The sequence below is a fragment of the Blastocystis hominis genome (genome assembly GCF_000151665.1).
Source record: "Blastocystis hominis, Singapore isolate B (sub-type 7) whole genome shotgun sequence assembly, scaffold_7".
In the NCBI taxonomy this organism is placed as follows: Eukaryota; class Bigyra; order Opalinata; family Blastocystidae; genus Blastocystis; species Blastocystis hominis.
In genome coordinates, this window is record NW_013171866.1 from 346,122 (window position 1) to 374,084 (window position 27,963).

Below are 27,963 nucleotides of genomic sequence, written 5' to 3' on the forward strand. Positions count from 1 at the left end.
TAGGAGAAGGAAAGGGGAAACAGGGAAACGCCGAGGTTCGATTGAACGGACGATGGAACCTTCCCAACTTCCTATATTCACCATCTGGTTATAAATAGAACCAGGAAGCAATAAAAAGCCAGGTACGGGGAAAATAAGTCATTGTTTGTCTTATGCCTGGCTGGGAATTGATCGTTGGGTGTGTAGGAAAGCCCTCTGCTGGAAAATCGACGTTTTTTAATGCAGTAACCGATGGTTCGGCAAAAGTACGAGTTTGGAAGTATTCAGTGATGGAACTAGGTGGGAAACTATCCGTTCACAACAATTGAACCAAATACAGGTATTACGTACTATATGACCGATTGTCCTTGTAAAACGAAGGGACTCAGCAAAGAATGTCATCCCCTATATGGCTTCTGCAAAGATGGTCAACGCCAAATTCCTTTGAAGCTGCTGGATGTCGCAGGACTCATTCCAGGAGCTAGTGAAGGTGCAGGTTTGGGAAACAAGGTATTGATATAGATTTTCGCTGATTATCTGTCTAGTTCCTCGATGATTTGCGTCATGCTCATGTTTTGGTGCATATCGTGGATGTCTCGGGGAGAACAAACGAAAAGGGAGAGAACACAGTGGGATACGACCCGTCTCGCGTAGGTCTTGAGAGCAGGCTCGACTGTAGGACATCGACTGGCTCTACGACGAGATCCACGCCTGGATCTTCAACAACATTTACAAAAAATGGAGTGGGATCATCCGCAAGTACAGCACGTTCTGCAACAGCGAGAAGCCCAAAGGTCTTGCGGAGCTCTTGCAGCTGCAGCTTTCCGGCTACGGAACGACTCCCTCGCAGAGTGCAGCGATCGTCCGCTACCTGAACCTGAAAGAGCCAGTCGACCTAAACAGCTGGAGCGCAGATGATGTGCATCGCCTGGTCGATGCCTTCATGTACATCCGCTTTCCGATCGTGGTGGCGCTGAACAAGGCGGACTGCAAGGGAAAGACGGACGACAACATCCTCAAGATCATGAAGCGGTACAACAAAGACAACGTCGATTGGAAGTCGAGGGACCATTTGAAGGTCCGCGACATCGTCGTGATCTCCGCGGCCTCCGAGTGTTTCCTCAAGAAACTCGCTGCGCAGAAGTATATCACGTACAACCGCGGGGATACGATGTTTTTAACGCGGGAAGACGAGATGGAGGCGACGGGGAAAAGCGTAGCGGTTTGCGTGGTTTGGGATGCGTAGAAACTGAAGAAAATCGACGCCACGGTGTCGGACCGGCTGGAGAAGATCATGGACATGGTGCTGTTTCGGTATGGATCGACGGGAGTGTGGAATGTTGTGACTTCCGCGGTTAAATGCATGAATCCGACGATTGTGTACCCGGTGACCTCGATGACGACGTATAAGGGACCGCGAGGAGGCGTGTTCTCGACGTGTTATGTGCTGCATCAGCACGCCACGGTGGAGGATCTGCGAATGTTGCTGGTGAATGCGGAGAATATTCCGTGCGTGTCGATTGAGGCTGCGGATGGAAGGGTGATGGGAGAGGAGGACGAGATTGAGAACAACTCGATTGTAAAGATTAACACGCGTAGTAACGTTGATTTTAGTGTTTGTTATATCAAAGGGGTTTCATCGACCAGACTATACTGATATTCTTTTAAATCTCTGTTATTAGTAGTTGCGATTTCAAAATAGATATGGATACTAGTAAGGGCAAGGCCAATAGGACCGTTAATTCTGAAACTGGTTCCACACTGTATCTACGAGATATCAATGAAGCATATCTTCTTAAGTATACAGAGAATCGTATGTGGGCCAAGGTAGGTTTAGAATCCGCTTAGGTGTTGTATTAGAAGTTTAAGGAGCTAACGCGCTATTTTTATTTATCCGATTACATACTATCCTATGCTGACTCCCCGAAGTCCAAATCGAGGAAGTTGCCATGTCCATCCTGACTTACTCATAGAAGTTTTAATTTACAAGATGTTATGAAAGTGAATTCCCCCTCGAAAAGGTTTGTAGATGGTGATATCCCAAACAAAAGTGTTGTTGACCTTGTGTTTCGTGATAATACTATTCTGACTATTGCTGCTAGTCGTAGTCTCCCAGATTCGAATGTTTTATTGTCAAAGGTCTTGTCTGCGCAGAACCTGAACCGTAGATTTTAGATACCATCAAATTGGTTCTAAAATATCAGCAAATACCCGATGATGAGGAGCTTAATAAGCTCTTAGAGGAAACATTAGATGATATGATGCTGGTGGATGAGCAACATCGCGATGCCTTGCGATACCGAAGTCGTGAAGACAAATGGAATTTAGTGTTATACCAAATGAAAACCAATCTCCAGAGCCGGTCGGTGATTCTCTCCTCTGTCGAGCTCCTCAAACACGTTTAATGCCTGTCTCTCTCACTCACCATGCAGCGGACGATCACAATCGAAGCCGCCAACGAGATCAACGCCGTGCTCCGCTCCGCCAACCGCACACAGATGCAGCTGTTCGTGGACCACAACGGCATTCTCTTTGTCTTCGACGTATGCTTTGTCTCTGTCTGCCAGCGTAGATGATAAAGCGATACTGCACGAACTTCGATAACACGCCAGAGGTTCGCAATATCGTCTTTTCGCTTCTGCAAATGGTGCATATGCTATTGAACACCCCCGTTTCCGAGCCTGCGACGGTGCAGTGCGAGGAAAGCGGGTCTGCGTTGATGCATGTGTATTTGCTCGATAATGGGAAACTGGCGGAGTGTGTGTTTCCAAAGCTGAACTATTTGATTATGCATATTAAAGACGATAGCAAGATCGATTCATGGGTGAGTTTGTTTTCGAAGAGCTTGCATGAAACACATCGAATGGAGAGATTGGTGAACGTGTTGGACACCACGATGAATAAAGACGTGGCGTGGTGCTTGTTCTATTTTATCAATCTCGCGATCCAGGGACATAATTCGTTGTTTAAACGAAATGCCGTAAGCGAGCAAGAAGCGACTGACACTTAGTTCCGACATATCTTTTTGGAGTTGGGCATTTTTGCAGTGATGGATGGCGTGATTCAACGCGGCGAAGAGAGGAATTGGAGCAATCTCGAAGACTTAAGAGAAGAGTATAACATTTTTAGCGAGGAGGAAGCGAAGGATCGCGAAGACGCTACGGTAAATGGCGTCGATTTGTCCAACTCGCTGAGTCTTTTCCGTTCGGTTTGGAGTCTGCTTTGATTCATAGAGGCGATTGAGAAGGAAACGACGGCCAATGGTCGAAGTGAGCTGCTAACGAGATTGTTGCGAAACCTGCATACAATTCCACAGGAAGAGGATCGTGGCAATCAGATGTGGGAATTGGTGGTTCAAATCACCGATTTCAGTTTGAAAGCCACGGCGAACATGTTTAAGTCTACATTTGGCGAAACCGTTACTGTATTTTCGTCCTCGTCGCTTAACTTTTAGGACATTTCGCAAACTCTCATCAACATCGGAAAGAACATCATGAGCGAAGGTCCCAGCCAGTTCCTGGATCCGAAGTACGTTCGGTTCTTGCAGATGAAACTCTTCGGCGAGCCGTTGGAGAAGATCAAAGAGCAGGCGGCAGCAGCCGGATTGGATCCGTCCTATCTCGATCAGGACTTCCCAGATTATCGATTGGATCCGGATTACAAGTATTATTTGGATGAGATGCAGCACGGCACGGCGATTGATGTGCTGAAGGAGAAAATGCTGGAGCGTGGATTGGATCCGACGGTGTTGGATGTGTATGACATAGGAATGAGAGATACGGTTCGTGTGGATTATGCGAAGTATATTAAGTGGTTTACGATGAAGGAGCAAGGAGGTGATCTTGCGTTGATTCGATTGAAAATGGAACAGGAAGGATTGGATTCGTCGTATCTGGATCGAGATACGAAGAATATTGAGTTTTATAATATCCCTTATGATTTGGTGGTTAATTCATTCAGAACCGAGAAGGAGCCAGAGAAGAAAGGACCAATTCCTGAAGTTCCTAAAGAAGGTGTGTGCAATCATAAATATGCTCGTCATGTTGATTATGCTTACTACAAAAAGTTCAAACTATTGAAAATGCATCTCCCAATAGAACAAGTGAAACAAAAGATGGAAATGGAAGGATTGGATCCATCAATTTTAGATTTGGACATGAACACATTGGCATTCGATAATATTCCTGAAGACACAGTTGTACGATACGACGATGGCCATTATGAACCTTGCTGGAAACCTGATCCTGACGCAGAACCAATTCCTGCCGCGAAGCCAGTTCCTGAAGCTCCTAAAGCTCCTAAAGAAGGCGTATGCAATCATAAATATGCTCGTCATGTTGATTATGCTTACTACAAAAAGTTCAAACTATTGAAAATGCATTTCCCAATAGAACAAGTGAAACAAAAGATGGAAATGGAAGGATTGGATCCATCAATTTTAGATTTGGATATGAACACATTGGCATTTGATAACATTCCTGAAGACACAGTTGTACGATACGATGACGGCCATTATGAACCTTGCTGGAAATCTGATCCTGACGCAGAACCAGCTCCTAAAGCTCCTAAAGCTCCTAAAGAAGGCGTGTGCAATCATAAATATGCTCGTCATGTTGATTATGCTTACTACAAAAAGTTCAAACTATTGAAAATGCATTTCCCAATAGAACAAGTGAAACAAAAGATGGAAACAGAAGGTTTGGATCCATCAATTTTAGATTTGGATATGAACACATTGGCATTCGATAACATTCCTGAAGACACAGTTGTACGATACGATGATGGTCATTATGAACCTTGCTGGAAACCTGATCCTGACGTCGAAACAACTTCGAATCCATCCAAAGAGCCTGCCAAAAAACCGAAACCTGCGCCAACTCCCAACCCTCCTCCTGTTAACAAAGATAATCGAGATCCTCGACCTCCTCTCTCTTCTGGATTGAAACTGCGTCCTTTGTATTGGGACGTCAACAATTCCGAATCGTTAATCCGCAATTCCATGTGGGACAAGATGAATGACCGCGAAATCAAAATCGACCAAGACATGATGAAGCGAGAATTCCAAGCCAAGACCTCCACGGTGACCTTCGCGATGCCTACTTCGCAGTCGGAGAAGGTAACGACGCTGCTGGAAGGACAGCGAGAGCAGAATGTCGGTATTGTGATTGGACGTATCCGACTGGATGTCCAGGACATTCGTCATGCTTTGTTGTTTGTGGACTTCAACGTCCTAACAAGAGAGCTTGTAATAAGGCTGGCGAGTGCGATCCCCACTACCTCCGAGCAAGAAGCCTTCTTGGGCTACACGGGCGACGTAAGCAAGCTGAGCAAAGCGAGCCAGTTCGGGTATTATCTGTCGGATATTCCGAATCTCCAGGCGCGCGTGAACTGCTTCAAAGTGATTCTTTCGTTCGATGACGAGCTGGAACGACTGAAGGGCTCGCTGCAGAAGTACTTCGACGTGATTCGAATGGTTCGCAACAACAAGGGGCTCTACACCATCATCGAAATCATTCTGGCCCTGGGGAACTTCTTGAATGGAGACAATCCGCGTGGCGGAGCGTGGGGTTTCCACATCGGTTTCTTACAGAAGCTGAATGAGACGAAGACGGCCGACAATAAGAAGACCTTAATGACGTAAGTTTCTTTCTAGAAGTAGAGTTGATCGAATAGTGTGATCTGCGATATGGTCGCCCATTCTTACCCGTCCATTCTGACGGATTTGCAACAGTTGGATCAGTTGCAGATGATCGAGAAGGTGGATATTAAGGATATTCTGAAAGATATCACCAACCTGCAAGGAGCAATCAAGTTGGTCAAAGCTCAGAGCGATTTGAAGCCGTTCTGCGATGAAGACTTGTATGGAATGCGATGGAGTGTTCTCTCTCTAGATTCCCTCAGAAAATAAGCCCCAAGGTCGGAGACATGACGACTCGCTTCGAGGAACTCCACAGCTTGCAAGCGAAAGTGAAGGACGCGTTCCGTGACTTGCTGGCTTGGTTTGGAGAGTCGGAGAAGGACTACACGGAGAACACGTTCTTTAAGGTGATCTCTGATTTCTACAAGATGTTCAACAACGAAATGAGGGAATTGGAGAAGAGGAAGAAGCAGTCGGAGGAGATCAAGAGACAGAAGCAGCTGCAGGAAGAGCTGCTGCATGCGGCTGGGCAGCACGCGATGGATGAATTCCAAAACGATACGCAGGGAAAGAATTCTAGAATGGTGTCACAGTCTTTCAGACAGAGTATGCGTGGTATTGCGAGTCGAAAGTCTATGCAACCGATGCCCTTTGAGCCTATATCAGCACAGGGTCGAAACACGATTTCTCGACAGCTTGGAGTGCCCACTAATAGGTTGAGTATTATGAGTTCGGAAAGCGATACGATGAATGAAGAAGATGATTATAACAGTCTAAGTCAGAATGAATCCGATATCAGTGATGATTCTTGGATGATGCAAGGAAGAAGATAATTGTGTGAATATTGCTTTGTTTGTTTTATGAACTTTTAAAAAATCGACTGCAGGGTCGAATAATGGACATGACAAATGTTTGAAATGGAAAAGATATTTTTTTGTGCATTGTACCGCATATCCTATGACAAAATTAAATAGTAGGATAATAATGAGAGTCTAGGTATTTAAAACAAATAGTAGAAACGTGGTTTCGAAAATGTCTCCGAAAATAAAAACCAGAGGTGTCACGGCAGAATTTGGAACATATAACACACAAATTTGTAATATAAATTTCTATTAACAATTGAGCACCCGAATGATTCAAATATTTTATCGTGGAACCCATGAACCACATTCTCCAAATTCATAATTCCATAAGTTATTGGTACAAGAAGGTATGGTGAAATCTAGAATAGTTCATTCTCTAGAATGGTTGATAAGTTCACTAGAGTTTCTTGCATTCCTGGAATGTTGATTTTTGGTACCGCCACGGTCACCATCCAGAAGTACGTCTTCGAGGTTAAGGCCCCTGGAAGATACGGTGATGTTCACGCATTCAAGAAGCCTTGGTTCCAGACGGAGGCCATGTTCATTGGAATGCTTTCCTGCCTGATTGTCTACGAGATTATCAGATGCATGAGAAAGATTAAGAAGAACGATATTGATGAGTCTATTCAGCATTGGAAGCATTACTTCTACGTCGGCGCTCCTGCCATGTGCGATCTTTGCGCTACTTGCTTGATGAACATTGGTCTGTTCTACTTGGATGCTTCGATCTGGCAGATGCTCCGTGGTTCCATGGTCATTTTCAGTGCCCTGCTGTCCATCATCTTCTTGAAGAAGCGTGGATACTACAAGGCCTACCACTGGGTTGGTATTCTTTTGGTGGCTGTTGGTCTGGTCACTGTCTCCTTCTCCTCCTTCATGAAGACTTCTGAGGGTGGTGAGAAGACTGCTACGGCTGCTCAGATTGCTATGTCTATTGCTCTGGTGGTCGGTGCTCAGATCATTCAGGCTTCCCAGATTGTCATTGAGGAGTACCTGCTGAAGAACGTGAAGGCTGCTCCTTCTCTGATTGTCGGTCTGGAGGGACTCTGGGGTGGTCTTGTGGGTTGCTTGGTCATGTGGGCCGTGCACAACACCTCCACCAAGTCTGCTCTGGTGGCTGATATGTTCCATGAGGATAGCATTGATACCTACTACATGCTGAAGAACTCCAAGTCCCTGGTGGTTCTGATCATCTTCTACATTCTCGCCATTCTTTTCTACAATCTCTTCGGTATGATGGTTACTCAGACCTACAGTGCTGTGTACAGAACTATTATGGAGGCTGTTCGTACCATGTGTATCTGGATTGTCAACATTATTATCTACTTCTTCGATAGCACTCACGGAGAGAAGATTGAGTGGGCTTCTTTGGTCGAGGTTGTTGGATTTGCCATTCTCTTGTTCGGTAACTTCTTGTACAACAAGGTCATTCGCCTGAAGTGCTTCTACTACGAGGATAAGGCTGCCGAGGCCGTTCCTCTGGTGGAGAAGACTGAAGTTTAATGGTAGTGTTGCGTTTGTTAGAAACACGTTTGGATGGAAGGGAAGATCGATGCCAAAGAGTTCTTAGGCTTGGAGAACAACTTCTTTCACGCTGTTGATAGCAACACCCTAGCACCGAACGATCTGGACACGGGTGACATTCTCCTCTTTTCTCGCCGATGTACCGATATGAACTTGTTCGGAGCACTTCTTTGCTATGGAGCTAAGGTCAACTTCGGCAGCTTCGCTGTAATCTGTAGCAGTTCTCTCCTTGGGACCATATTTGCGTTGTCGTGAAAAATCCGGACACGGAGAAGGTGTATGCTCTCGAAGCGGCGCTCGATGGGGTCCGGGTTTGTTTTTTTTACTCGTGTAATATAGCTATTTGAAGTGGACGACCGTATTCGGCACAGCAAAGCACCTGCGATTGCCGTACGCTATTTACGGGTAATGGGAGAGTGTACTTTGTAATGTAGCTGTCTAGAACGGACAAGCAGCGTAAAGAGATTTGGGATTTGGTGAAGGCAATGGAAGGAAAGCCGTACATGTCCGATCCAGATATTCTCATAAAAGCGGGCGTCTGGAGTCCCCAGAAGGTGAAGCGCCTTCTGATGCAGAGTCAATCCTATTACCTGGATCGTCGGATAGGCGAAGTGGAGCAAGCTCTCCGCTCCATTGCAGCGGATCCTCTCACTCTCTCACTCCTCTCTCAATCGCTTTCTTCGCTCCGCAGCGAGCAGCAAGAGCTGTCGAACGCGATTCAGACGGAGCGGAAAAGCAGGTTGGAGTCGGAAGACAGCTCATCAGCGTTCTTCTGCAGCCACAGCGTCGCCGTGGTTCTACGAAGTCTGGGCGTGCTGCCCAGTTCGGTCCCTGCGACGGAGTATCTGCCGTACTCGTTTTCGAGCGAGATGAATCTGCCGCTGCTGAAGGGAGCGACGTTTTCAGGGGAAGTGTTTCTTCGCGGGACGAAGAATGACGTGTTTGCGTCAACGGGGAAGATCGTGGATGAATTGTACGCGACGATGGTGAAACGAAAGAATGAGGAAGAAGAAAAGGAGGAGGAGGGAGTGGAGAACGAAAGGAATGGAAAGCAATTGGATTTAAATGGAAATGGAAATGGAAGTGAAGCGGTTTATTCATCTGGAAATAGCGAGGTGAACATCGAAGATGACAATCGTAATCATAGTAAAGAAAACCAAAACCAGAACCAAAACAACAACGAACTCATCAATCATGAAATCGAAACTGAAGAAAATTCCACCCTCCTTCATTCACCATCCCACTCTTCTTCATCCAATCACCCGCCAGCCGGCTCGCCTCCCCCTCCCACCACCACTTCTCTCGAGAACGTTTCGGTGCCCCACCGCGACGTCACGTCCCTCCTCTCGCCCTCCGATCTCTCCTACGTCCTCACCCAGCTTCGTCTCACGCGGCCGCTCGCTCGTTCCTCCGACGCCTCGCTCCTCGCTCTCCTCCAGCACATGGCGATGTACAGCCCGCAGCTCTCTGCGCACTAGAACCTACCACATCCCCGGAGACCTCCTCTCTCTCCGATCCTCCGACCTTCTCCTCGCCGTTTTGCTCCGCGGCACCCTCCAAATCCGACAATTCAACGAACCCATCGGAGAAACCACCATCGAATCGCGGGACCCGCTCTCGCTTCTCGGGCTCCTCGCCTTTCCCACCGATCCCTCCCATCTCGTACGCATTACCGCGGGAGACGTCGCCGTTCTCGGCTGTGTCGACGCGACGGAATTTCACGCTGCAGAGAAACCGGCGCACGGGATTCACCGCCTCGAACGGCTCCGATTGGCGCAGAGCATGCGCCATCACCCCGTGTTTTCCCGCTTTTCCGCCAAGGAACTCACCGAGATTTCCCTCTTTTTCCACAAAGTCAAGCTTCACCGCGGGGAAACGCTCCTTCGCGAGGGGAAAATCCCCGCGTACGTCATCTACGTCGATGAGGGAACCGTGGAACGCCAGGCCCGGAGTTCGCAGGGAAATTCCACTCCCGCGGTTATGGAGCATGGGAGTTTCATCGCGATGGAGCCGCTGATGCACGGGAGAAAAAGCGATGCGACGTACACCGTGAAGTCTGATGAAACCGTCGTGTTTGTGCTCCCTCCCGCGGTTCTGGAGGCGTTTACGGGGAACAGACCGTTCTGTGCGGTGGACCTGTTGCACCAGGTTCGTTTTCCCGCGGGGATGGATATAATGAAGTTGATTGGTCATGCGGTGAGTGGGGTTCAGTCGTATGTGACGGATACGTTTTTGAGCAATATGCGAACCAGTTTTTCGAGTATGCTTCGAGATGATCCGTTGAATCTCAATGAGGAAACGGAGAAGGAAATACAGTGTTTGATCGATTTGTTACGATGGATGTACCCTGAAATGAGCCTATTGGCTCATCCGACCGGGGATCAGTCCTCGGAACACAATTCGACAGAGTCATCCACCAACCCTTCAACTCTCCCCGAAATGGTTATCAACGCGGTGTATTCCCTGTTTTTCCAGGAACACAGTTCCGAAGAAACGCCCAGCGAGGGAGCGAAGTTCAACACGCTGAACGATTTTTCGGACGGCCAAGTGTTTTCCGTGCTGCAGTCGCTTTTGTACCGCGACGCGTCAAGCTCTGCGGCCTATCTTTTGTTTTTGGCGCTGAGCGGAAGCGACGAGTTGGCGAGTCTTTCGAAATCCATGTTTGAAAAGCGTGTCGAAAAACTGGGGATTTTGGATGAGCGAACCAAATCGGAGCTGGTAAAATTCTTTTTTGGTTCGAATGCGACCTCGCTTTCTTTCGATTCATTCATTGAAAAGTGCGAATCGGCCGCTGCGCCGTCCGTCGTCCGTGATTGGCTGCACCAGATCCGCTCGTGCGTGCAGACCATCGCGCCGCATCAATCGGAAGTGTGGGAGCAGCAATACGAGCGACGCAACCGATCCACCGCGTTCGGGAAGTCGGTTTTGAAGTCGCACTCGCCGTTCCAGCTGCTTCCAATGCCGCTTCCGGTGCCGTACATGATGACGTACACGTTGTATTTCCAGAATAGCGATGTGGATTACTGGAAATACGTGCTGGGCGGGTTTGTGGGCGAGGTTTTTGTATTGTGCGGTTGTGGAGAGTGAGGCGTAGGGGCGATTTATGCTCTATCCGACCTATCTGAGCTCGTTTTCGCGCCTGGTCGAACGGGATATTCGACCCATTTCTTTAGTGAACGTTCTTCGAGGCAAATCGACCGCGTCCAAAGCGGTTCAGCCGCCCTCAATTCCCCCACCCGCTTCACTCAAAACCCCATCGAACTCTTTCTCTTCTTCTTCATCAATAACAACAACAACAAAGCCCACAAAACCCACAAAACCTTCCACATCGCCCATCATCATCAAAGATTCGCGCGTTCGTTCCACTCCCAAACCTTCCTCGTCTCCTCCACTTCTTTCCACGGACCCATCCATCAACACAAAACCCGATCTCATCAAACCAAAACCCGATCTCATCAAACCCGTCAATCAACTCATCGGGGGATTCGGGCGTTATTTCTTCATGCTTCTTCTCGAACGATCCATCCAGCTCATTTCCTTCCCCTACGTTCCCTCCACGCTTTCCACGTTACCTCTAGTTCCTCCGATCCCTCACAGACCACGAAATAACCGCGGATCTCCCGCTGTGGTCGCAAACCTTTTTAGCCGGAGGTCTGGTTGGTGCCTCCATTTCCGTGCTGCGCTATCCCTTGGAGCGCCACTATCTTCGCCACATGTTTCTTTTACACCCTTTCACATCACGTTTAGTTTAGGAATTCCAAAAGAAACGGGGATTTCGTTGATTCGTCGGTTGTATGGCGGTTGGGGCGCTGCGTTGCTCCATTCCACGCTCTTTAACGCTCTGTTCTTAGGCGGCTTCGCTCTGATTTGGCGCCAAATGAATGCTTCGTTTGCGCGGGATTTGGGCCTTCATTTGGCGGCAGCGCACCCGCGGGACGAACGCAATAGCCAGGAGTTTCCGGTGCATTATGAGCTGTTCGGCAAGGGGATTATTGGGATTTCGTGTGCTTGTGCTGCTACTCAGCTTGTTTGTTATCCGATTGGGGTGTATCGGAATATGAGGTAGGGACAGAGAAGAGATGATGATCAGAATGTTGGCGACCTTCAACAAACCATCGCTATCGCCGCTGTTGAAGCAAAGCGCATCGATTCGAAGCTTTTTCTGCAAGGCAAATCGCGCCGCTCTGTACGGAGGAATGTGGACGCGTGTGTGCTGGTCGGTATTGAGCTGTTCGATGGGAATAGCGTTTGGTTCGGCGCTTCTCACGAAGGATTATCGAAACAAGTCGAAGTATTAGAATTCCATATAATTGTGTTTGTTTGTTGTTCAAACGAGGCTTTGACGTGCCGAGATGAGTAACAAGAAGTACCCTAGTCCAGACATGGTAAAACCGCACCGCTGTGCATTTCTTATGGATAACCTGTTTGACGCAATGCATCCATGGAACACGAGCGAACTAAGGATTGCGTACCATGCTTTCCGTGATTGTTTGAAGAACGAAGAAATAAATGCAGATCTCTCGCAGAAACCAAAATATTTAACGCCCAAGCCGGAGTACGAAGGTACCATGAAAATAGATTGGTCAATTTCGTAGACATGTTTGATTCCGAGAAACTCAAGGAAAAAGCGGACCAGGCGAGAGCTCAGGAGAAGCTCCGACGAGAGAGCTTCAAGAGAGACAAGACGAAAGATCAGGATTGAACAGGTGAGCAAGTGGCTTGTGCTATGTAATTGGTTTTTTTATTTCGTTCCCTCTGTTTGATCTGTACTAATGAACTTGCACTTGGGATGAGTGTTGTTGATTTGTATCTCAGTTCAACTGTCACGCTTCCCAGCATTTCGATCCGGTAGTTTACTGTCTGCACAGAACAAAAGGACGTTTCGTGGACGATCTTCGCATGAAAACCTGATTCGCGAAGCAAAGGGATCATTCATGGAAATCATGTTAATCACAAAAATATCCATGGATATTAATCAATCCATTCCCGTTTTGCAGAGCGCGCCTCGCACATCAACCGATAGCTCGCAAACGGCTCTAACAACAAACAGCAATGAGACTGTTGATTGCTCTACAACGCGTAGTGATTCTCTCCAACGGGGAGCATCCCTTTCGATGAACCCTCTGTTGTCTTTGTCTCTGTCCCGCGGGTTTCTCTCCTGCCTATCAGGAAAATCGGACACGTTTAATCTCTTTCCGAGTCTTCGTCTGGATGAAATGACAGCAGACGATTCGCAATCGCTTCAATTCTGTCTACAGCAAGTAGACCAGGAGCTTCAGCCGCTGCAGCAAAGACAGTCCAAAATGCCTTCTCTTCCTATGGACGAGTTCACATTTCAGCTCTCTCCGAGGAACGAGCAGGAGTCAGACGATCCGTTTCTTGTGAATTTGTTTCTCTCTCCTTCAGATCGTGGCTTTTCTGAACTAAAAGGGTCTCTGTCGATTAGCAGACATCCCTCTCTTTCTTTTGCTACAAATTTCGAGAAACCGGAAGCTGCACATGGCCCTCTCTCGAGTGGTTGGATTCGGAATGTGACTGCATCTGTGATCCAATCAAACAATGAGCAGCCTTGTAATCCCAACGCCAAATTGCCTTTTTCTGGAACAAATGCCGTTCCGATGTTTGATACTCCTTTCATTCCTTGCGCCACGGATACGGAGTCGGATGGAAATCCGTATTCCGGATCAATGTCCGACCTGTCTTCCTTTGACGACACAATCCAAAAGAAACAGTCCACGAAAAACCGAAAAAAGTGGATTTGCTCCAATTGTCGCTATTACAACAACCTGAGTTTGCCTCCGATCTGGGATTCATCATAGAGACGAAGCGCTGCCTGAACTGTGGGAATCCATCTCCTTACCAATCCCAGCACTCCAAAGACTATCCCAACTCCCCCATCCCATCGATGGAGGTAATGAACCAACTGGCGCTCAACTCCAATCAAATCAACCTAGATATTGATGTAGGTGGAGGATATACGCTGCGTGACTTCCCTTTTGCCTACCTTCCCTCCATTCCTTCAGGAGATAGTTCGGAAGCCGCTCTGAAACTTGTAGATGATGAGTGTGGTGTGTGTGAAAATAGCTGGCTCTGCGCTCGAGAAAGTCGGAGCCGAGAATCTGTGCTCGGTGTGGAAGTACCAACACTCCGAAGTGGAGACGCTCACCTCCTCCCATGCGGTTTCTGCTCTGCAATGCATGCGGTTTGCAATACAGTAAAGGGATCAATGAGCACACGCACTCCATTTCTCCTCTTGAGGAATGTCAAGTATGTGTTATATAGAAATGGAGAGAGTGTAATATAGGGAGAATATTGTGTCCGCGCTCGAGCAGAAGGAAGAAACATCAAGCGTAGACTGTTCAACAGACATATCCTAAGTGTTGTCAATGTGCCTTCTTAACGCCAGGATTGCGTCTGTGCTATTATTGCAATAGGTTGCGAAGACAATCACTCAACATAAATGAGCAAAAGGCAGAAATCACAAACAAAAATCTGTGTTAATCATTTACATTTTTTATGTTTCATAATTAAATTTGGAGGTTTGTTGCATACTGAATGAATATCCCGACATGTATTATCAATGTTTCAGAGCTCGATATATCTGTTTGCTACGTGGAAGGAAATGACTTGTTTCGCATTAATATGAGTCAAACAGAATATCTCCTGAAGGGAACTGTCTCATTCGGTAAAAATAAGGACATATTTTTAAATGCTCTCCCATCACAGGACGATTTGGGAACAGTCAAGAATTTCTTCAGATATCCTGGTAGAACATACCGTGAAATCTATGACAACTTCAATCTCAAAGAAGACCTCATTAATGTTCGTCTTCTGGATTATGTGGATGGACCGTGTTTTGTTGTCAATGAGGAGTACAGCATGTCTGTCATTTCTGTATTTGAGTATATATTAACACATGTAGTGAAGACTATTTTTTCGTATCATCGTACATTTTACAAGTTTGTTGTATGTGTTCCTCGTTTCTTTGGTGAAACAGAATTCAACATCATCAAGCAGTGCTTTAATGAGATGCAAGTAGTCCCCAATATTATTCACGATTATACTGCTATCGTGTCAAGTATGATTCATAAAGAGACGCTCTCGGGTCAGAAGAGTTATTATGCATTGATCCACTCGAAGTACTTCAGTACCGATTATCTGATTATTCAAGTTCAATATCAAAATGGCATACCTGTCCTTTCTGTGTTAGAGCACCGAGAACTAATGAACGTTTCAATAGAAGCGCTCAAAAGGCATGCTCAGGAGCTGTTTCGGAAGCGATGGATGATGAGTATGGATAAAGGAAAGGTGCCCGATGGAGTGTCTTTCAGTCTGGACGATGATTTTTGGACAAAGCGGGAAGATGTGGTGTATGTACATGCAATCATTGGGAACAAAGGCTCGGGGGAATACCGAATGAAATTGGAATCTTGGATGATCGAGATGTTTTTACGCCAGTGCGGCTATGCCTCTCTATTCCTAACGAACCGCATGCTTGATACTTGCGGAATCGATTTCAAAAATGCTACGATTTTGGTGGCTGGATTGTTCCTCCAGTCGGATTCCTTCCTTGTGGACCGCAATGTCTTTGCGCTAGAGAACCAAATCAAGTTGTTGGATGTTGCGAATTACTTGGTTTGGGGGAGTGAGAACGCGCTCTCTCTGCGAATTGTCGAACAAACGAATACCACCTTGCTCCCTGTTAGTATCTGGTTCTATTCCAGTGCGAATAGCATCCGATTGCTTCTCGAAAAGGGCACGTTGCTTCCGAACTCGAGTGGCGCCGCGTTTATCCCCAAGCTGAAAAGCGGCGTGGAGCCTGTGCGGACCGAAAACGCGAGCCAATCTTTGGGAACAATGAAGTTTGCGCTGGTGACTAGCGAGCAGAGCGGCGACGAAGCCCGACGTGTGGTCGAGGAGGGAGAGGGGAAAGTGATTCTCAACGGGGAGATGAAGTACAGTCCGGATAGCAAAGAGGAGAATAACAACGTGTTCTACATGCATCTCACCGTCACTCAGGACTTCGAATTGGATTTCACGGTGAATCACCTCACAAAGAACAATATGGTCTTCCAGCATCGAGCTCAGCTCTCTTTTTCGTTCTCTGTTTCTTCAACAAACACGCAAGACTTTTCTCACCACCAGATCCTTCTCCACCACATACTCGCCCGGCTCCGTGATCTCGAACGTGCACGTCTCCTTCTTCACCAGCCGGTATCTACGCCTCACTCTCCTCGTCTACGCCCACCCTCGCAGCGCGTACTTGTTCTCCACGCTCGGGTCCTGCTTGTCCACCGCCTCCGCTTCCCATCCCGCGTTCTTCACGCAGCAATCGCGGATCGTCAGCTTCACGCCGTGGCTCGTCTTGATCACCAGCGCGCCCTCCAGCACGAAGTTCTCGATCTTCAGATCCTCCGCGTCGATCGACAGCACCGACTTCTCGCGGATCTCCACGTTCGCGCCGAAGTGGCTCGCGATGTCCGCCGTCGTCAGTCCCGACCGCGCCGACAGCGCCACCAGCGGGAACCGCGGCATGCCCAGCGGCTGCGTGAGCGCGAGATCGTACTCCTCGCTGCCCAGCTTGACGCCCTGCGCGCGCAGCACGCGGCGGTAGAACTTGTAGATGTCCTCCTCGCCGGAGAAGAAGGACTCGGGGTAGCCGGTCGCGTTGAACTGCGCCACGGCGTTCTCGTCGCTGTTCTTCACCGCGGAGAAGCACAGCCAGCGCGGCAGGGAGACGAAGCCCACGGGCGCGGAGTGGTGCATGAGGAGCTTCGGGTAGTCCTGCATCATGCACTCCAAACGCACGGGAGCCTTGAAAGCAGTGCGCGTAGCGTCCTTGTACTTGGGATTGACGAACTCCTGCACCACGCCGCCGCTCTCGCGGAGAATCTCGCGGTAATTATCCAGACGCACGCAGAGAATGTTGATGTTTCCGGGGTAGCTGCGCGTCAGGCCCGCTCCTCACTCGCACTTGCTGTTGCCCTGCGCGTTGGGCACGTCGCCCTGCCCCGTGCACGCCTTCAGCACGTCTTCCAGCTGGTTGTACTCCACGTTGCACGTCAAACTCGCGCCGTTCTCGCGCACCAGCTTGCAGATCCCGCCCACCTTCTCGCCGGGACGACGCACGATCGCCATGCTGCCGAACGCGTAGCCGAACTTCTCCATCACGCCGAGCAGCAGCGGGAAGCCGTGCATCGACAGCCCGTTCGTGTCTTGGAAGAAGACCACGTAGCGGATGCCTTGGGCCGCCCAGGCGTCCGGAACGCCGTGCTGGCTCATGAGCAGGTGGATGTCGCCGTGGCCGTGCGGCTTGAAGAGGATGTGGCCGTCTTCGCGGACGGCGATCTCGCCTTGCGTGTTGCAAATCGCAGGAACGCCGTTTTGCTTCATGATCGTCACGTTCTCTCGCTTCAGATCGAAGTATTTGTGCGACTCCAGGAGCTTCACGGTGCTAGGAGTGAAGGGAGGAGAAAAAGGGAACTCGTCGTTCGTGCCGTCCGACGTCATGATCGCAAGAGGAACCTCGCAATCCATGGTGGTCTGAATGGAAGGCGGAGAGAGCCAATACCTCGATGGCGTGGAAGAATCTGCAGTAGTCCTCCAGGAAGGAGTAGCCTCGCACGAGATCCGACGTCAGAGACAGTTTGATGTACTTCGAGTTCAAACGCTCGCCGATACCTCCGCCGACGAGAGCAAATCCGGCGTGCTTCAACGCCTCCTTACCCAACTTCTCGAGCTCCACAAACTGGTCATCTTTGTACTCGAGGTTTAGACCGGAGGGAATCTTTTGTCAGAGAAAAAGAAAAGGGTACTTCCGTTTTAAAACCATCGAACGGGTTGACATTCTTGGTGGATGCCTCGATCAGTTTTGAGGCAGATTCGATGTACTTGGGAACACCGCCGGGGTATGTCTTTGAGACCATACGAACGTCGCTCAGGAAGTTTTGGAGCTCTTCAGATTAAGATACTATCTAGCGCGAACGTTCCAGGGTGGTCAGAGAAGCAATTACATTCTTCTGGCCGCATGCACAAAGCGAGTCACACAATTCAAGGTCTTCCTTGGTAAGAGAAGGAATCCTAGATGGTATCTTACACGAGAAAGAGCTTACAATTCAGGATTTACACAAGAGCTGGACATTCAAACTACAAATAAGCAGTGGTGGGGGATTGCCTGATCGGGTTTTGATGGAATTAAGATGCGTTTCGTGAACTTCGATTCCTTCCAAGAATCGATTATTCTGGCTCCTAAACAACATCCATGGAATGAAGGAGCTGTTCATTTCATATTCTCAAACAGGGAAATACTGAACGAGCAATCATAACAACACATCTAAACTCACTCAATCCTTCTTTTCTTTCTTTTCCTTCTTCTTATCCTTTTTCTCCTTTTTCTCTTTCTTTTCTTTTTTCTCCTTCTTTTCCTTCTTTTCCTTCTTCTCCTTCTTCTCTTCCTTCTTTTCCTTCTCCACTTCCTTCTTCTCTTCCTTCTTCTCCACCTCCTTCTTCTGCCCCTTCAATTCCTCCGCCACCTCCATCATCGCATCAATGTTCTTCTGCGGCGGCACTCCGGTCTCATAGAAGTTCAATCTCTGCTCGACCTGCTCCTTCATCTTCATTCCATACAGCTCGGTGGGTTCCTCCGCGAACGAGTCCAGTCTGGACGCGATGGAGCACTTGTTCGCCAGATACCGCGAGATTCTTCCCTTGTTCTTCGCCCCCGCGCGTCCGATGAAGCTGCTGTGGAAGATGATGCCGTACTTCGGCGTGTTGCTGCGCGTCTTCAGCGCGCGGAAGAGCGCCTTCTCGGCTCCGAGGATCTGGATGGTGGACGCTGGGCACTTCGCGAGGGAGACCAGCGACCCGGAGTGCGCGATCAGCCGCGCGCCCACGACCTCTCCGATCAGCGCGGAGAGATTCGGCGCCACCGAGTGCATGCGCTCCTGCAGGTACGCGAAGAGATCCTCGCGGTACTCGGCGAGCTCCACCACTCTGCGCGTTAGCCGAACCAAAGCGAAGCCCACTTGGCCGCGAAGAGGTTCACGCTCTGCAGGTCCGTCGCGGAGAGCTCCTGCCCCATCGACGCGCGGCCCGCGTCGCGGATCTCGCGCGCGAGCGCCTCGTCGAGCACCACGGGGACGAGCTTGGCGACGCAGTCGTCGTCGTGGAAGAAGGCGCGCGACTGCACGGTGCGCACCACGCGCGCGTAGAGCGCGTTGTCCTTGACGAGCTCCTTCAGCTCGGGGAAGTGCCAGCCGTACCACTCCTTCACGCGCATCGCGAAGGTGTTCAGGTCCTTGTCGATCTGCGGGTTAGAGAGAGAGAGAGAAAAAGAGAGAAGGTACCTGGTCTAAGAGGCAGATCGCTTGGATGATCATGTTGTCTTCGCGGTTCACGTTGAATTTCACGTGGGCGCGCGAGTAGGAGTGCCCGAGACCCAGCATCGCTTTCTCCGCCGCGCCGTTCGACAGAGACGTCACGAACTTGCTGTAGTGCTGGCGGATTCCGCGGCAGAGTTCGGCTACCACATCGTTCGTCATGCAGGGGATCTTCAACTCTTCTTGGATGGCTTGGCCGATCTTTGCGTCGATCTGAAGCAATGACTTCCAGGAGTTAAAACACCTACGACGCCCAGAGTGATCGTGCTATCCTTCAGCTTCTTCACAGAAGGAATGTTCACCTCCAAAAATAGTTTTAATGTGTTGCTCAGAACGCCCTCAGATATATTGTTGCAGTTTTCTAACGCATCTTCTGCACTCTCGAAAGGCTGCGCGTCAATATACAAACCCAACCCATACAACGAACGCCTTCAGTTTCACCAGATTGCTGAAATTACTGAAATCATTCAGACTCTCTTGTACCTACAAATCAGCCATTCCACACTACATATCACTTGTTTGGTAAGGCTCGCAATCTCCTCCTTCTCCACAACTTCGTATAGAGAATAGCCCGAGGCAGCTTCAAACAGGATGTACGTTGTTTTACCCTACATTCTAACTCTCTCCCTGACGCTTCCATACCATGACTCAACAAATTTCACTATCAAAACAACTGAATGTCGGTCAATACTGGAGAAAACCAATCTTGTTGTGGGTGGAAAAGTCCCAATTAAGAAATGGGCCCTATCTCATGTTAACTCATTTCTCAACAAACACAACTCTACAGACGTTCAAACTGCTTTTGAATCAACAAACGGTTCTGCAACTGCACGTTCATAAAAGGACTGGTCAGAGAGGCATCGAGCAAGTTGTAACCCTTCTTTCGCAGCTTCTCCAGATAGAAGACGCCCGGCGTCGACAGCAGAAACATTGTTTTGTACTGCTTGTTCTCTCCATTACAACCCGCTTTCCACAGTGCTCTTGCCTCTTCATACGTCGAGAGTGCGCTATCTGCGATCTCTTTCACTACTTTCTTCACCGCTTCCGACTTTACATCACAGGCATCGATTGGCGCCAAGCCGTTCTTCTTGCAAATATCGAGAGGGAAATAGCATTTGTCATGCTGTAGATGGTACGGGGATCCCCGCAGGAGTGTGGAGATGGACATGACATGCGACGCTCTCCTCCATCCCTCGACCAAATTATTGTCGGTAATCCCAAAACTCTGCATCAGAAGCTACCCGTGACACCCGCTGTTCAACCCAACATATCCTATAGAACCATAAATCCGTTCTCCATAATCTCGTAAATCATCCAACGTGTTGATTGCTTCGTCGTTCAGATCCATCTCCTAGAATCGAGAGAAACAAACAATACACACGCGGGCTTCAATAATCCTATCCAAGAAGGTGTATGACCACCCATAATCATGGATCATTTGGAAAAGACACCGTAAAAAGGGAGAAGCGCCCACTGCTTGCTTGTCATAATACGCCGTGATTTGGTCTCGGAACCACTGCAATCTCATACGTCCTGCGATTACATTTCCATCGATTTGATCTCTCACACTAGCTATTTCGGTATTGAAGCATTGCTACATGTTAGCGGCAAAGTAAAACAAGAAACCGCAACAAAAAACAGCACGCGCATCTTCTCTGGAATCAAACAGCCAGCATGGAAGTAATCTATGCTCCTTTTTCTAGATTTTGATATAAGAAAGAATGTACTACTTAACTAAATCAATTGTTTGCCTAAAGTCGTCATCATTTGCAATCGACTCTATTTGCCTAATCGGAATGAAAGGCTTTCTTCCAGTCACTCTTCCAAAAAGTTTGACACTCCTTGAAAGACTTTGTGAAAGCATTTTGTGTAAGGAACAAACTCAGTCATGAATCAGTATTAACGTGCCTTTTAAACAACGTGATCGAGAAGAGAAGCAGAGCCAGCACACCTACTGTCACACAATCGAATCGCATAGTCGTATCTGGAACCGGAGTAAAAGCCACCGCTTCTATTTATAAGATTTTTGTTTTTGGTATCACCTAACGAGTAAATCCGTGTCCATGTCCCGTTGAGTGTTCGCTCAAGATAGGTTGGTGGAATGATTCTCCCCAAATCTGCGTTAAAAGACATTTCGTCCAGAGATATGGGAAGCTTGAATAGTGGGATACGAATTGAAAATGGTCTTTCTGCCTCAATTTCGAAGAAGAAGAAGAAGAAGCGATCATCGTTTCGTCGTTTATATGTGCAGTTCTCACACTTTATATGGTGTGGAAAGAATCGGATTCCATGTACCTGTTGAATGGTCATTACACAAGAAGGACATGGCTCTCGATAGTGGATATTCAACCATCCGTGAATATAATCAGTGTCTAGCGTATTATTTTGAGGTTTCAAAAGCGAACTGATCACAACTTGGCGCAACGGAGACTCAACAAACGGTAATCTTGATGATTCCATAACTTGGAACTGAACATGGATTTTTGATTCATGGAAGTGAATATCTACTTATCGGCAGTCTCACACCAACAGTACGTAGCGAGAAGAACGGATAATCCAAAAGTGATCGAACTGTCTCTCTTGACAATGGAGAAAACAATTGGTTTTGTAACTCATCTAAAAACATAGTACATGGCTTTTCAGCGTCATAATAATAAGATGAAAAGAACTTGGAGGCAGAAAACAGAGTACCGATCGACAGGTGTAAACTGATTTGATTTACCAAGGATTGGATTGCGCTCGGATCGGCCTGCTCATTCCAATCAATAAGCAAGCCAGGAGGATAGTGTGCACCCCACTGTCCATGAGTAATATGGATTTTGAAGCCATGATATGCAGGTATCGATTGTACACGGATTCCCCGATCGAGGATATCAAGAAAGGGGAGCGAGTTCGAGAGAACGGCTGAAATTCACTCAACGAAAGGTTATTTACGGACGGAAACGCTTTTTGTCAAGGTGATCATGCTATCTACAGTCGAGTGATTGCTTGTTGAGACATCAAAAGCGCCAAGCGACTGCAATAGACGTAAGGACATTTTGCTAGTAAACATCTCTTCATCGCAAGAGCACGCGATGAAGAAGGTGAGGGTTAGGAGAGTGAACATAATCTCTTTGCAGAGGAAAAGGAAACAAAAAGTTGGAAGTGAGTCACTTTTCACACAAACAAGTTACGTCAAATTGAAAGGAATCTAAAATAATACAACTATCGCCATCTCTTCTTTAAAAATACAGAACGATACGATAAAAAACCTTACTTCAAACACTGTCGCAAATGAACAGTATAGTCTGGAGCAAAAACCTGCACTGTGACTCAAAATGAGAATTCTCATACCACTTTTCCACAATTATCGCACTTGAGTGCATATAAGAATGGATCTCTAGAATTCCTCGCATCTGGAAATAGAACAGGCTTCGGTTTATGATACAACATCTTCACGTAGTTTATGACTTCATCATCAGCGCTTCCAAAAAAGTCATCAAGACGAGTCATTTCCTAGCTAATAAAAATGGAATATAGCTACCTCCTCCTTCTTTCCAAGATTAAACTGATAATGGTCTAATGGGGGATTATGATTCGATTCCGTATCCATTCCAACTTTCCCCTCGATCAGAACTCTCTTCCCGTTGAATAGAGATCGACTGTCAAATTAAAATTTGGAGTAAGCGATGGCAGACGATTTCGACCTGGACAACTTGCTAGATGATGTGCTGAACGAAACGGTTCCTCCGAAGAAGGATGATATACTCGACTCGTTAATGGACGAAATGTTAGACTCTCCACAGCCAGTGCCAAAGAAACCTGCTTTAAAATATGAGCAGTTACAAGTTTTGCCGGAAGATATGCAGAATAGCTGGGAACAGACGATTTCCTCTGATGAGGAGGCGATGAAGAGTCGAGTCCATAAACCACTGAGTAATGCATACACTATGAAGCATGGATCGGTGAAAGAGAAGACTCTAGAAGAGTTTCTTCTGTCTGTGTGTCGAGAGAGCTTCGGGAATCAATCGAACCGCGAGGAACTGTTAAGAATGATTAGTGGAGACAAGAAGTTGGCGATTCTATTCCGAGAGGAAGTTCTACGGAAGATTCGAGCAAAGGTGAATAAGAACGACGGAGATGTAATCAGCGGGGATTTCCCTCATCTGAAAAAGGTTTTAGAGATGTAACATGCTTTGTTTGTGTCAAACCTTTTTTGCAGAGATTCAAAATGCCTCGAATTGTGAACGGTCAGATTGTAAATGACGAGCCAGCGAAGAATCCATCGGATAGACCCCGCGTAATGACGTGGAGAAACTTTTCGGAGAAACCTGCAGGCGGAGAGGGTGTGCGCAACCGTGCGAGTAACCAGGGAAAGCCTGAGGAGAAACAGGAGGCGGCTCCTTCTACACCTCCTCCAAGCGGCATTATCCAGTTTTTTTCGAGCATGTTAGGTTTGGAGGATTACAATTTGAAGATTCCAAACGATCATCCGACCGTCGTTCTCAATGTGGTGTATTTCTTGTTTTTCCTCTTTTTCACACTGATATTTGGATATAAAATGGCCGTACTCTTTATAAGAATTGAATCTCACGCATAGCTCCTTCTGACCGTTGCCTTATATTTCATCGAACCCAGCCAGGAATGCCTTGTTTGTTTCACAAACCCAACCATAAAATCATAAATAGTAGTAGAAGTAGTAACAATCCTATTCTAAATAATAAACGACTTATATTCTTCTTCTCTTGGCCGCCTTCTTTCCCAGCACCTGCAATCTCCGCACCTGCTTCTTCGCGGCCTGCTGCTGCTCGTGAATGCTCTGCTTCAGCTTTCTCTTCACACGCTCGCTCTGCTTGACCATCACGAAGTTCTTCTTTCGTTCCTTCTCCTTGTTCGTCGTGCCGCCTCCCTTCAGCTTCATCACGTGCTGCTGCCGTCCTTCGATCGCCTTTCTCCGCCGCTCCTCGATGTCGTCCTTCCGTTTCTTCTGGTAACCCAGCAGATCGGCGGGGTTCACGACCGCGTCGTGTGTCTACGTCATGAAGCAAGCTAAAAAAAACGATACGATTTCGTTGGCCACATCGGCGGTTTGCTCTTCGGAGTCGTCGGAATCGCTGCTGTCCGAATCGTTGCGATCGCCTTGGAGAATACGGAAGAGCTTGGGAGGAAGGATGTGCGTGGACATGAACTCGCGAGCCAGCGCGATTCGGCGTTGCCGAACCGCCTCGGCTTTCTCCGGACTCATCGAATCGCTATCCTCCGATTCCTCCTCCATGGAAGATGATTCGTTTTCATTCATTTCATCGTTTTCGTTTTCATTCTCTTCTTCTTCCTCTTCTTCTTCTTCTTCTTCATTCATTTCATTTTCATTTTCTTCTTCTTCATTTTCTTCTTCTTCATTCTCTTCCTCTTCGATTTCTTCTTCTTCTTCTTCTTCCAGCAATGCTTCGTCTTCCTCTTCGTTCTTTTCCTCTTCGTTCTCTTCCTTTTCTTTCTCCTTCTCCTTCTCCTCCACTTCTTCGCCCTCTCCCTTTTTGGCGCCAATCCGATCCCACTGCTTGTGCCTCGCTCCCTCCGCGAACTCCAGCGCCTCCTTCGAGATCTTCATCGGCTTCTTCTTCTTCCTCGTCACCGTGTTTCCCTCCCAATTCTTCTCCTTCTTCTCCTCCTTCCACGCCTCCAAACTCTCCAGCTCCGCCTCGTCGATCTCTCCCTTCTCCAGCATCCGGCCCAGCGCCTCCATTCCCTCCACCGACACGCGCACATGATCCTCTCCGAACGCCAGCGGCCGCATCGTCTTGATCGCCTCGCGTCCGCGGTCCTTCTTCTGCAGACAGGCCGGATAGATCATCCTCGCTTTCTACAATCAACAGTCCTCTCCGAAGCGAACGTTGAGGAAATTGCGTGACGCCACCGCGACGCCCTTGTCTTTATTTGTCTTCATTTCGACCAGCTCGAGGATCAGCGGCTGCAGCTCGTCGGCCTCGAAGAGCAGCGGAATGCGCGCGAAGATCTCGCTGATCGTGTTGATGCCAAGCGCCACGATCTCGGGACTGGAATGATCGTTCACGAAGTTGTCTGCGATCACGCGAACCAGCGGGAACAGCTCTTCGGGCGGCACGAAATCGTGGCACGCCTGCGTCAGGAAGACGAGGATGCGCGTCACGTGCTGCTGGTGCGCGGTGAGATACGACTGGATGAACGTGTAGAACGGAAACACGCACAGCTTGTGGTACCCGATGAACCGCGAGATCAAATCCATCAGCAGCAAGCGCACCGAGAACTGCTCCTTCGTCTACTCCTCACCGCGTTTCCACGTTTCTACTCGCCGCAGGAGGTTCAGAAGCTTCTCCGCGAAGCCTTGCGGGTCGTAGACCAGCGCAATCGCGGGGAAGCGCGGGTTGCTTTCGGTCTGGTTGGCGCGGCGAAGCTTGCGGCGACGCGCGGCGACCTGGCGGTCGGTGTCGCGCTTGCGCGCCTTGGTTTTGTGGCTGTGGCTGTGGTTGTCGATCTCTTCGTTCTCCACTTCGCGCTCCTTCTCTTGGTCCTCCTCCATGCGCGTCTCGATGCCGAGGAAAAAGCGGATGCCGCCGATGCTGACGCGAGGATGCTGCGAGTTAGAGAGGAAAGATTATTAAAAAAACGCGGGATAGACACGCGGCCGCGATGACATTGACAGAGCGGGCATCCGTCCAGACTTGGCGGCGGTATAATTCTACCATTACGTCGAGTGCTTTGCGGGCAATTAGGTCGGAGTCGTTTTCGAGCAGGTCAAACATGAATGATTTCAATTGGCGGTTGAGCTAGGAAATGAGGATGGAAAAAATGGAGTGAAACGTTTTCGTTGGTTTTGCCCTTGTTCGCAGAGCTGATGTCGGTGATGATGTGAGAGTAGATGAGAGCACGCAGCTGCTTGTCGTTGATACGGAAATAGTGGAATAGACTCTTGAGAAGAGGAATCACCTCGATGAGGCCTTTGTTTCGCATTAGAATCAGAACGCGAACGATCGCAATTCGCGTTTCACGGTGCATCACTTCAGCATGCTCATCCATTAATCCAAACAAGAGAGAAGGGTAATCAGCCAAGACCTAAAGTCAACTTCCCTAAACAGAGCGTACGTCTGGATAGCACTGAGCTACCTGACCCATAAAATTCATTAAAGCCACAAAAGAATTGGCTGGTTCAGACAGATGGGCTTTAAATAGAGCTAGCTCGGTTTGGAAGTGGTCATACTATTTGATTAGCGTATTCCACCATATCGACCTGTTGCAAAAAGTCCTCCTTGTAGATTTGAGGATCACGCTTAATCAAGTTCTGAAGACTTGGTAGATCGTTCCCTGGAATCGACATTGTCCAACACTTCAAAAAGGCACGCGATGCTGGGACTTTCTATGGTTGATTTCCAAACGCCAAAACGCCGTTTTCAAAACAAACAACTCACAATTCCTCATTCGCGTTTTCCTCTTCAACCCCCGTTTCTTTTTCCTTTTTCTCCTGCTCCTGCTCCTGCTCTTGCTGCTTTTTACCCTCATCTTGCTCCTCTTCCTCTCCATCCTGCTCCTCTTCCTCCTTTTTCACCGGTTCCACCCAATCCCCGCTAATCTTCAGCTGTTCCTCCATATATCCCATAAGCGAATCCACCGTTCTCGCCGAATCCACCATCTTGGGCATGAGCGGGTCTTCTCCCTTCGCAAACCACAACAACGTCGGATACCCGCGCACATCATACTTATCCTACACTCAATCCCCTTCCCTCCCCATCTCATACACCGATGTCCTTATAATGGTCTGCATCGATTTCTGCGATCACGACTCCATCAAACGCGACCGTTGCAAGCTCCTCCTGCATTTTATCCGCCCATCCTGATCCGTACATAAATCGGCGCCAGCGCTCTGCAATGTCCACACCACGGCGCAAAGAACTTCACCATCACATTCCGCTTCCCGTTCACCACGAAATCGAACGAATCCTGCGTCAGCGAAACCTACGCTTTAACCGCGGTTCTCGCCTCCACCACCGTGTGCGGCGTAATCTCCACGCGCTCAAACTGCGTCAGCACGTTCTGCATGGCCCGGAGCTTGGCGTACTCCTTGGAGTCCTCGTCGACGGCCTCGATGGCGGTCTGGACTCGTTGCCGTTCCTCGACGACGAAATCCGGTCCCGATTTCGCCACGTTTTTCATGATTTTGTAGTACCGGAAGCTTGCCGGGTGATTCTGCTTCGCCTTCAACACCTGCTTCATCACGCGCTTGTAGTTCGCCATCGAGTTCTACGCACAATCGGGGAAACCAATCGGGGAAACCTCCTCCATGAAGCTGTGCGCCAGCACGTCCAGCATGTCGTCGCGCCCGTATTTCTCGTTCAGCCCGCCCGCGGAGCGGAGGAACGTCCCTGCCCGTGAAAGGTGGAAACAGTGGAAACCGAGGTAGCGGTTGAGGTAGCTGTCGATGCCCTCGCGACGGCGGAAATCGAGGATTTTTCCGTCGAAGGGAGTGTGGGAGTTGTTGAAGAGGCGGATTTCGGGGAGCATTTGGACCTGCAAGTACTCGCAGACGCTCTGGGAGAGCGAGCAGTCCACGCGGCCGAAGAGAAGGGACTTG

At 48.5% G+C, this 27,963-nt stretch overlaps 9 protein-coding genes; 4 read left to right on the forward strand and 5 right to left on the reverse strand.

Moving 5' to 3' along the window:
- Positions 1 to 152: 152 nt before the first annotated feature.
- Positions 153 to 1,636, forward strand: GSBLH_T00004549001 (uncharacterized protein; the record flags this gene model as incomplete). Its single annotated transcript, XM_013043476.1, has 5 exons — positions 153 to 245; positions 280 to 489; positions 525 to 629; positions 659 to 1,195; positions 1,226 to 1,636. 5 exons carry the CDS (start codon positions 153 to 155, stop codon positions 1,634 to 1,636), a joined length of 1,356 nt encoding a protein of 451 aa, XP_012898930.1.
- A 3,342-nt stretch (positions 1,637 to 4,978) lies between these two features.
- On the forward strand, positions 4,979 to 6,450 carry GSBLH_T00006841001 (uncharacterized protein; the record flags this gene model as incomplete). Its single annotated transcript, XM_013043477.1, has 3 exons — positions 4,979 to 5,616; positions 5,653 to 5,838; positions 5,871 to 6,450. 3 exons carry the CDS (start codon positions 4,979 to 4,981, stop codon positions 6,448 to 6,450), a joined length of 1,404 nt encoding a protein of 467 aa, XP_012898931.1.
- A 411-nt stretch (positions 6,451 to 6,861) lies between these two features.
- GSBLH_T00004551001 (uncharacterized protein) lies at positions 6,862 to 7,990 on the forward strand (the record flags this gene model as incomplete). XM_013043478.1 has 1 exon in its annotated part: positions 6,862 to 7,990. The coding sequence occupies one exon, from the start codon at positions 6,862 to 6,864 to the stop codon at positions 7,981 to 7,983; it is 1,122 nt and encodes a 373-aa protein (XP_012898932.1). The 3' UTR covers positions 7,984 to 7,990.
- Positions 7,991 to 12,095: 4,105 nt separating this feature from the next.
- Positions 12,096 to 12,302, forward strand: GSBLH_T00004552001 (uncharacterized protein; the record flags this gene model as incomplete). The annotated part of the gene is made up of 1 exon (XM_013043479.1): positions 12,096 to 12,302. The coding sequence occupies one exon, from the start codon at positions 12,096 to 12,098 to the stop codon at positions 12,300 to 12,302; it is 207 nt and encodes a 68-aa protein (XP_012898933.1).
- Positions 12,303 to 16,116: 3,814 nt separating this feature from the next.
- GSBLH_T00004553001 (uncharacterized protein) lies at positions 16,117 to 18,145 on the reverse strand (the record flags this gene model as incomplete). Its single annotated transcript, XM_013043480.1, has 8 exons — positions 16,117 to 16,222; positions 16,253 to 16,948; positions 16,979 to 17,458; positions 17,489 to 17,547; positions 17,576 to 17,791; positions 17,820 to 17,959; positions 17,990 to 18,084; positions 18,117 to 18,145. The coding sequence occupies 8 exons, from the start codon at positions 18,143 to 18,145 to the stop codon at positions 16,117 to 16,119; spliced, it is 1,821 nt and encodes a 606-aa protein (XP_012898934.1).
- Positions 18,146 to 18,347: 202 nt separating this feature from the next.
- On the reverse strand, positions 18,348 to 20,022 carry GSBLH_T00004554001 (uncharacterized protein; the record flags this gene model as incomplete). The annotated part of the gene is made up of 7 exons (XM_013043481.1): positions 18,348 to 18,996; positions 19,029 to 19,309; positions 19,350 to 19,595; positions 19,631 to 19,771; positions 19,803 to 19,865; positions 19,898 to 19,990; positions 20,017 to 20,022. 7 exons carry the CDS (start codon positions 20,020 to 20,022, stop codon positions 18,348 to 18,350), a joined length of 1,479 nt encoding a protein of 492 aa, XP_012898935.1.
- Positions 20,023 to 20,163: 141 nt separating this feature from the next.
- GSBLH_T00006842001 (uncharacterized protein) lies at positions 20,164 to 20,910 on the reverse strand (the record flags this gene model as incomplete). Its single annotated transcript, XM_013043482.1, has 3 exons — positions 20,164 to 20,619; positions 20,650 to 20,733; positions 20,764 to 20,910. The coding sequence occupies 3 exons, from the start codon at positions 20,908 to 20,910 to the stop codon at positions 20,164 to 20,166; spliced, it is 687 nt and encodes a 228-aa protein (XP_012898936.1).
- Positions 20,911 to 24,090: 3,180 nt separating this feature from the next.
- Positions 24,091 to 26,712, reverse strand: GSBLH_T00004555001 (uncharacterized protein; the record flags this gene model as incomplete). The annotated part of the gene is made up of 8 exons (XM_013043483.1): positions 24,091 to 24,393; positions 24,442 to 25,221; positions 25,252 to 25,656; positions 25,687 to 25,971; positions 26,006 to 26,164; positions 26,199 to 26,450; positions 26,481 to 26,594; positions 26,626 to 26,712. 8 exons carry the CDS (start codon positions 26,710 to 26,712, stop codon positions 24,091 to 24,093), a joined length of 2,385 nt encoding a protein of 794 aa, XP_012898937.1.
- Positions 26,713 to 26,799: 87 nt separating this feature from the next.
- GSBLH_T00004556001 (uncharacterized protein) lies at positions 26,800 to 27,893 on the reverse strand (the record flags this gene model as incomplete). The annotated part of the gene is made up of 6 exons (XM_013043484.1): positions 26,800 to 27,096; positions 27,131 to 27,205; positions 27,237 to 27,347; positions 27,378 to 27,632; positions 27,666 to 27,754; positions 27,785 to 27,893. The coding sequence occupies 6 exons, from the start codon at positions 27,891 to 27,893 to the stop codon at positions 26,800 to 26,802; spliced, it is 936 nt and encodes a 311-aa protein (XP_012898938.1).
- Between the last annotated feature and the right edge of the window lie 70 nt (positions 27,894 to 27,963).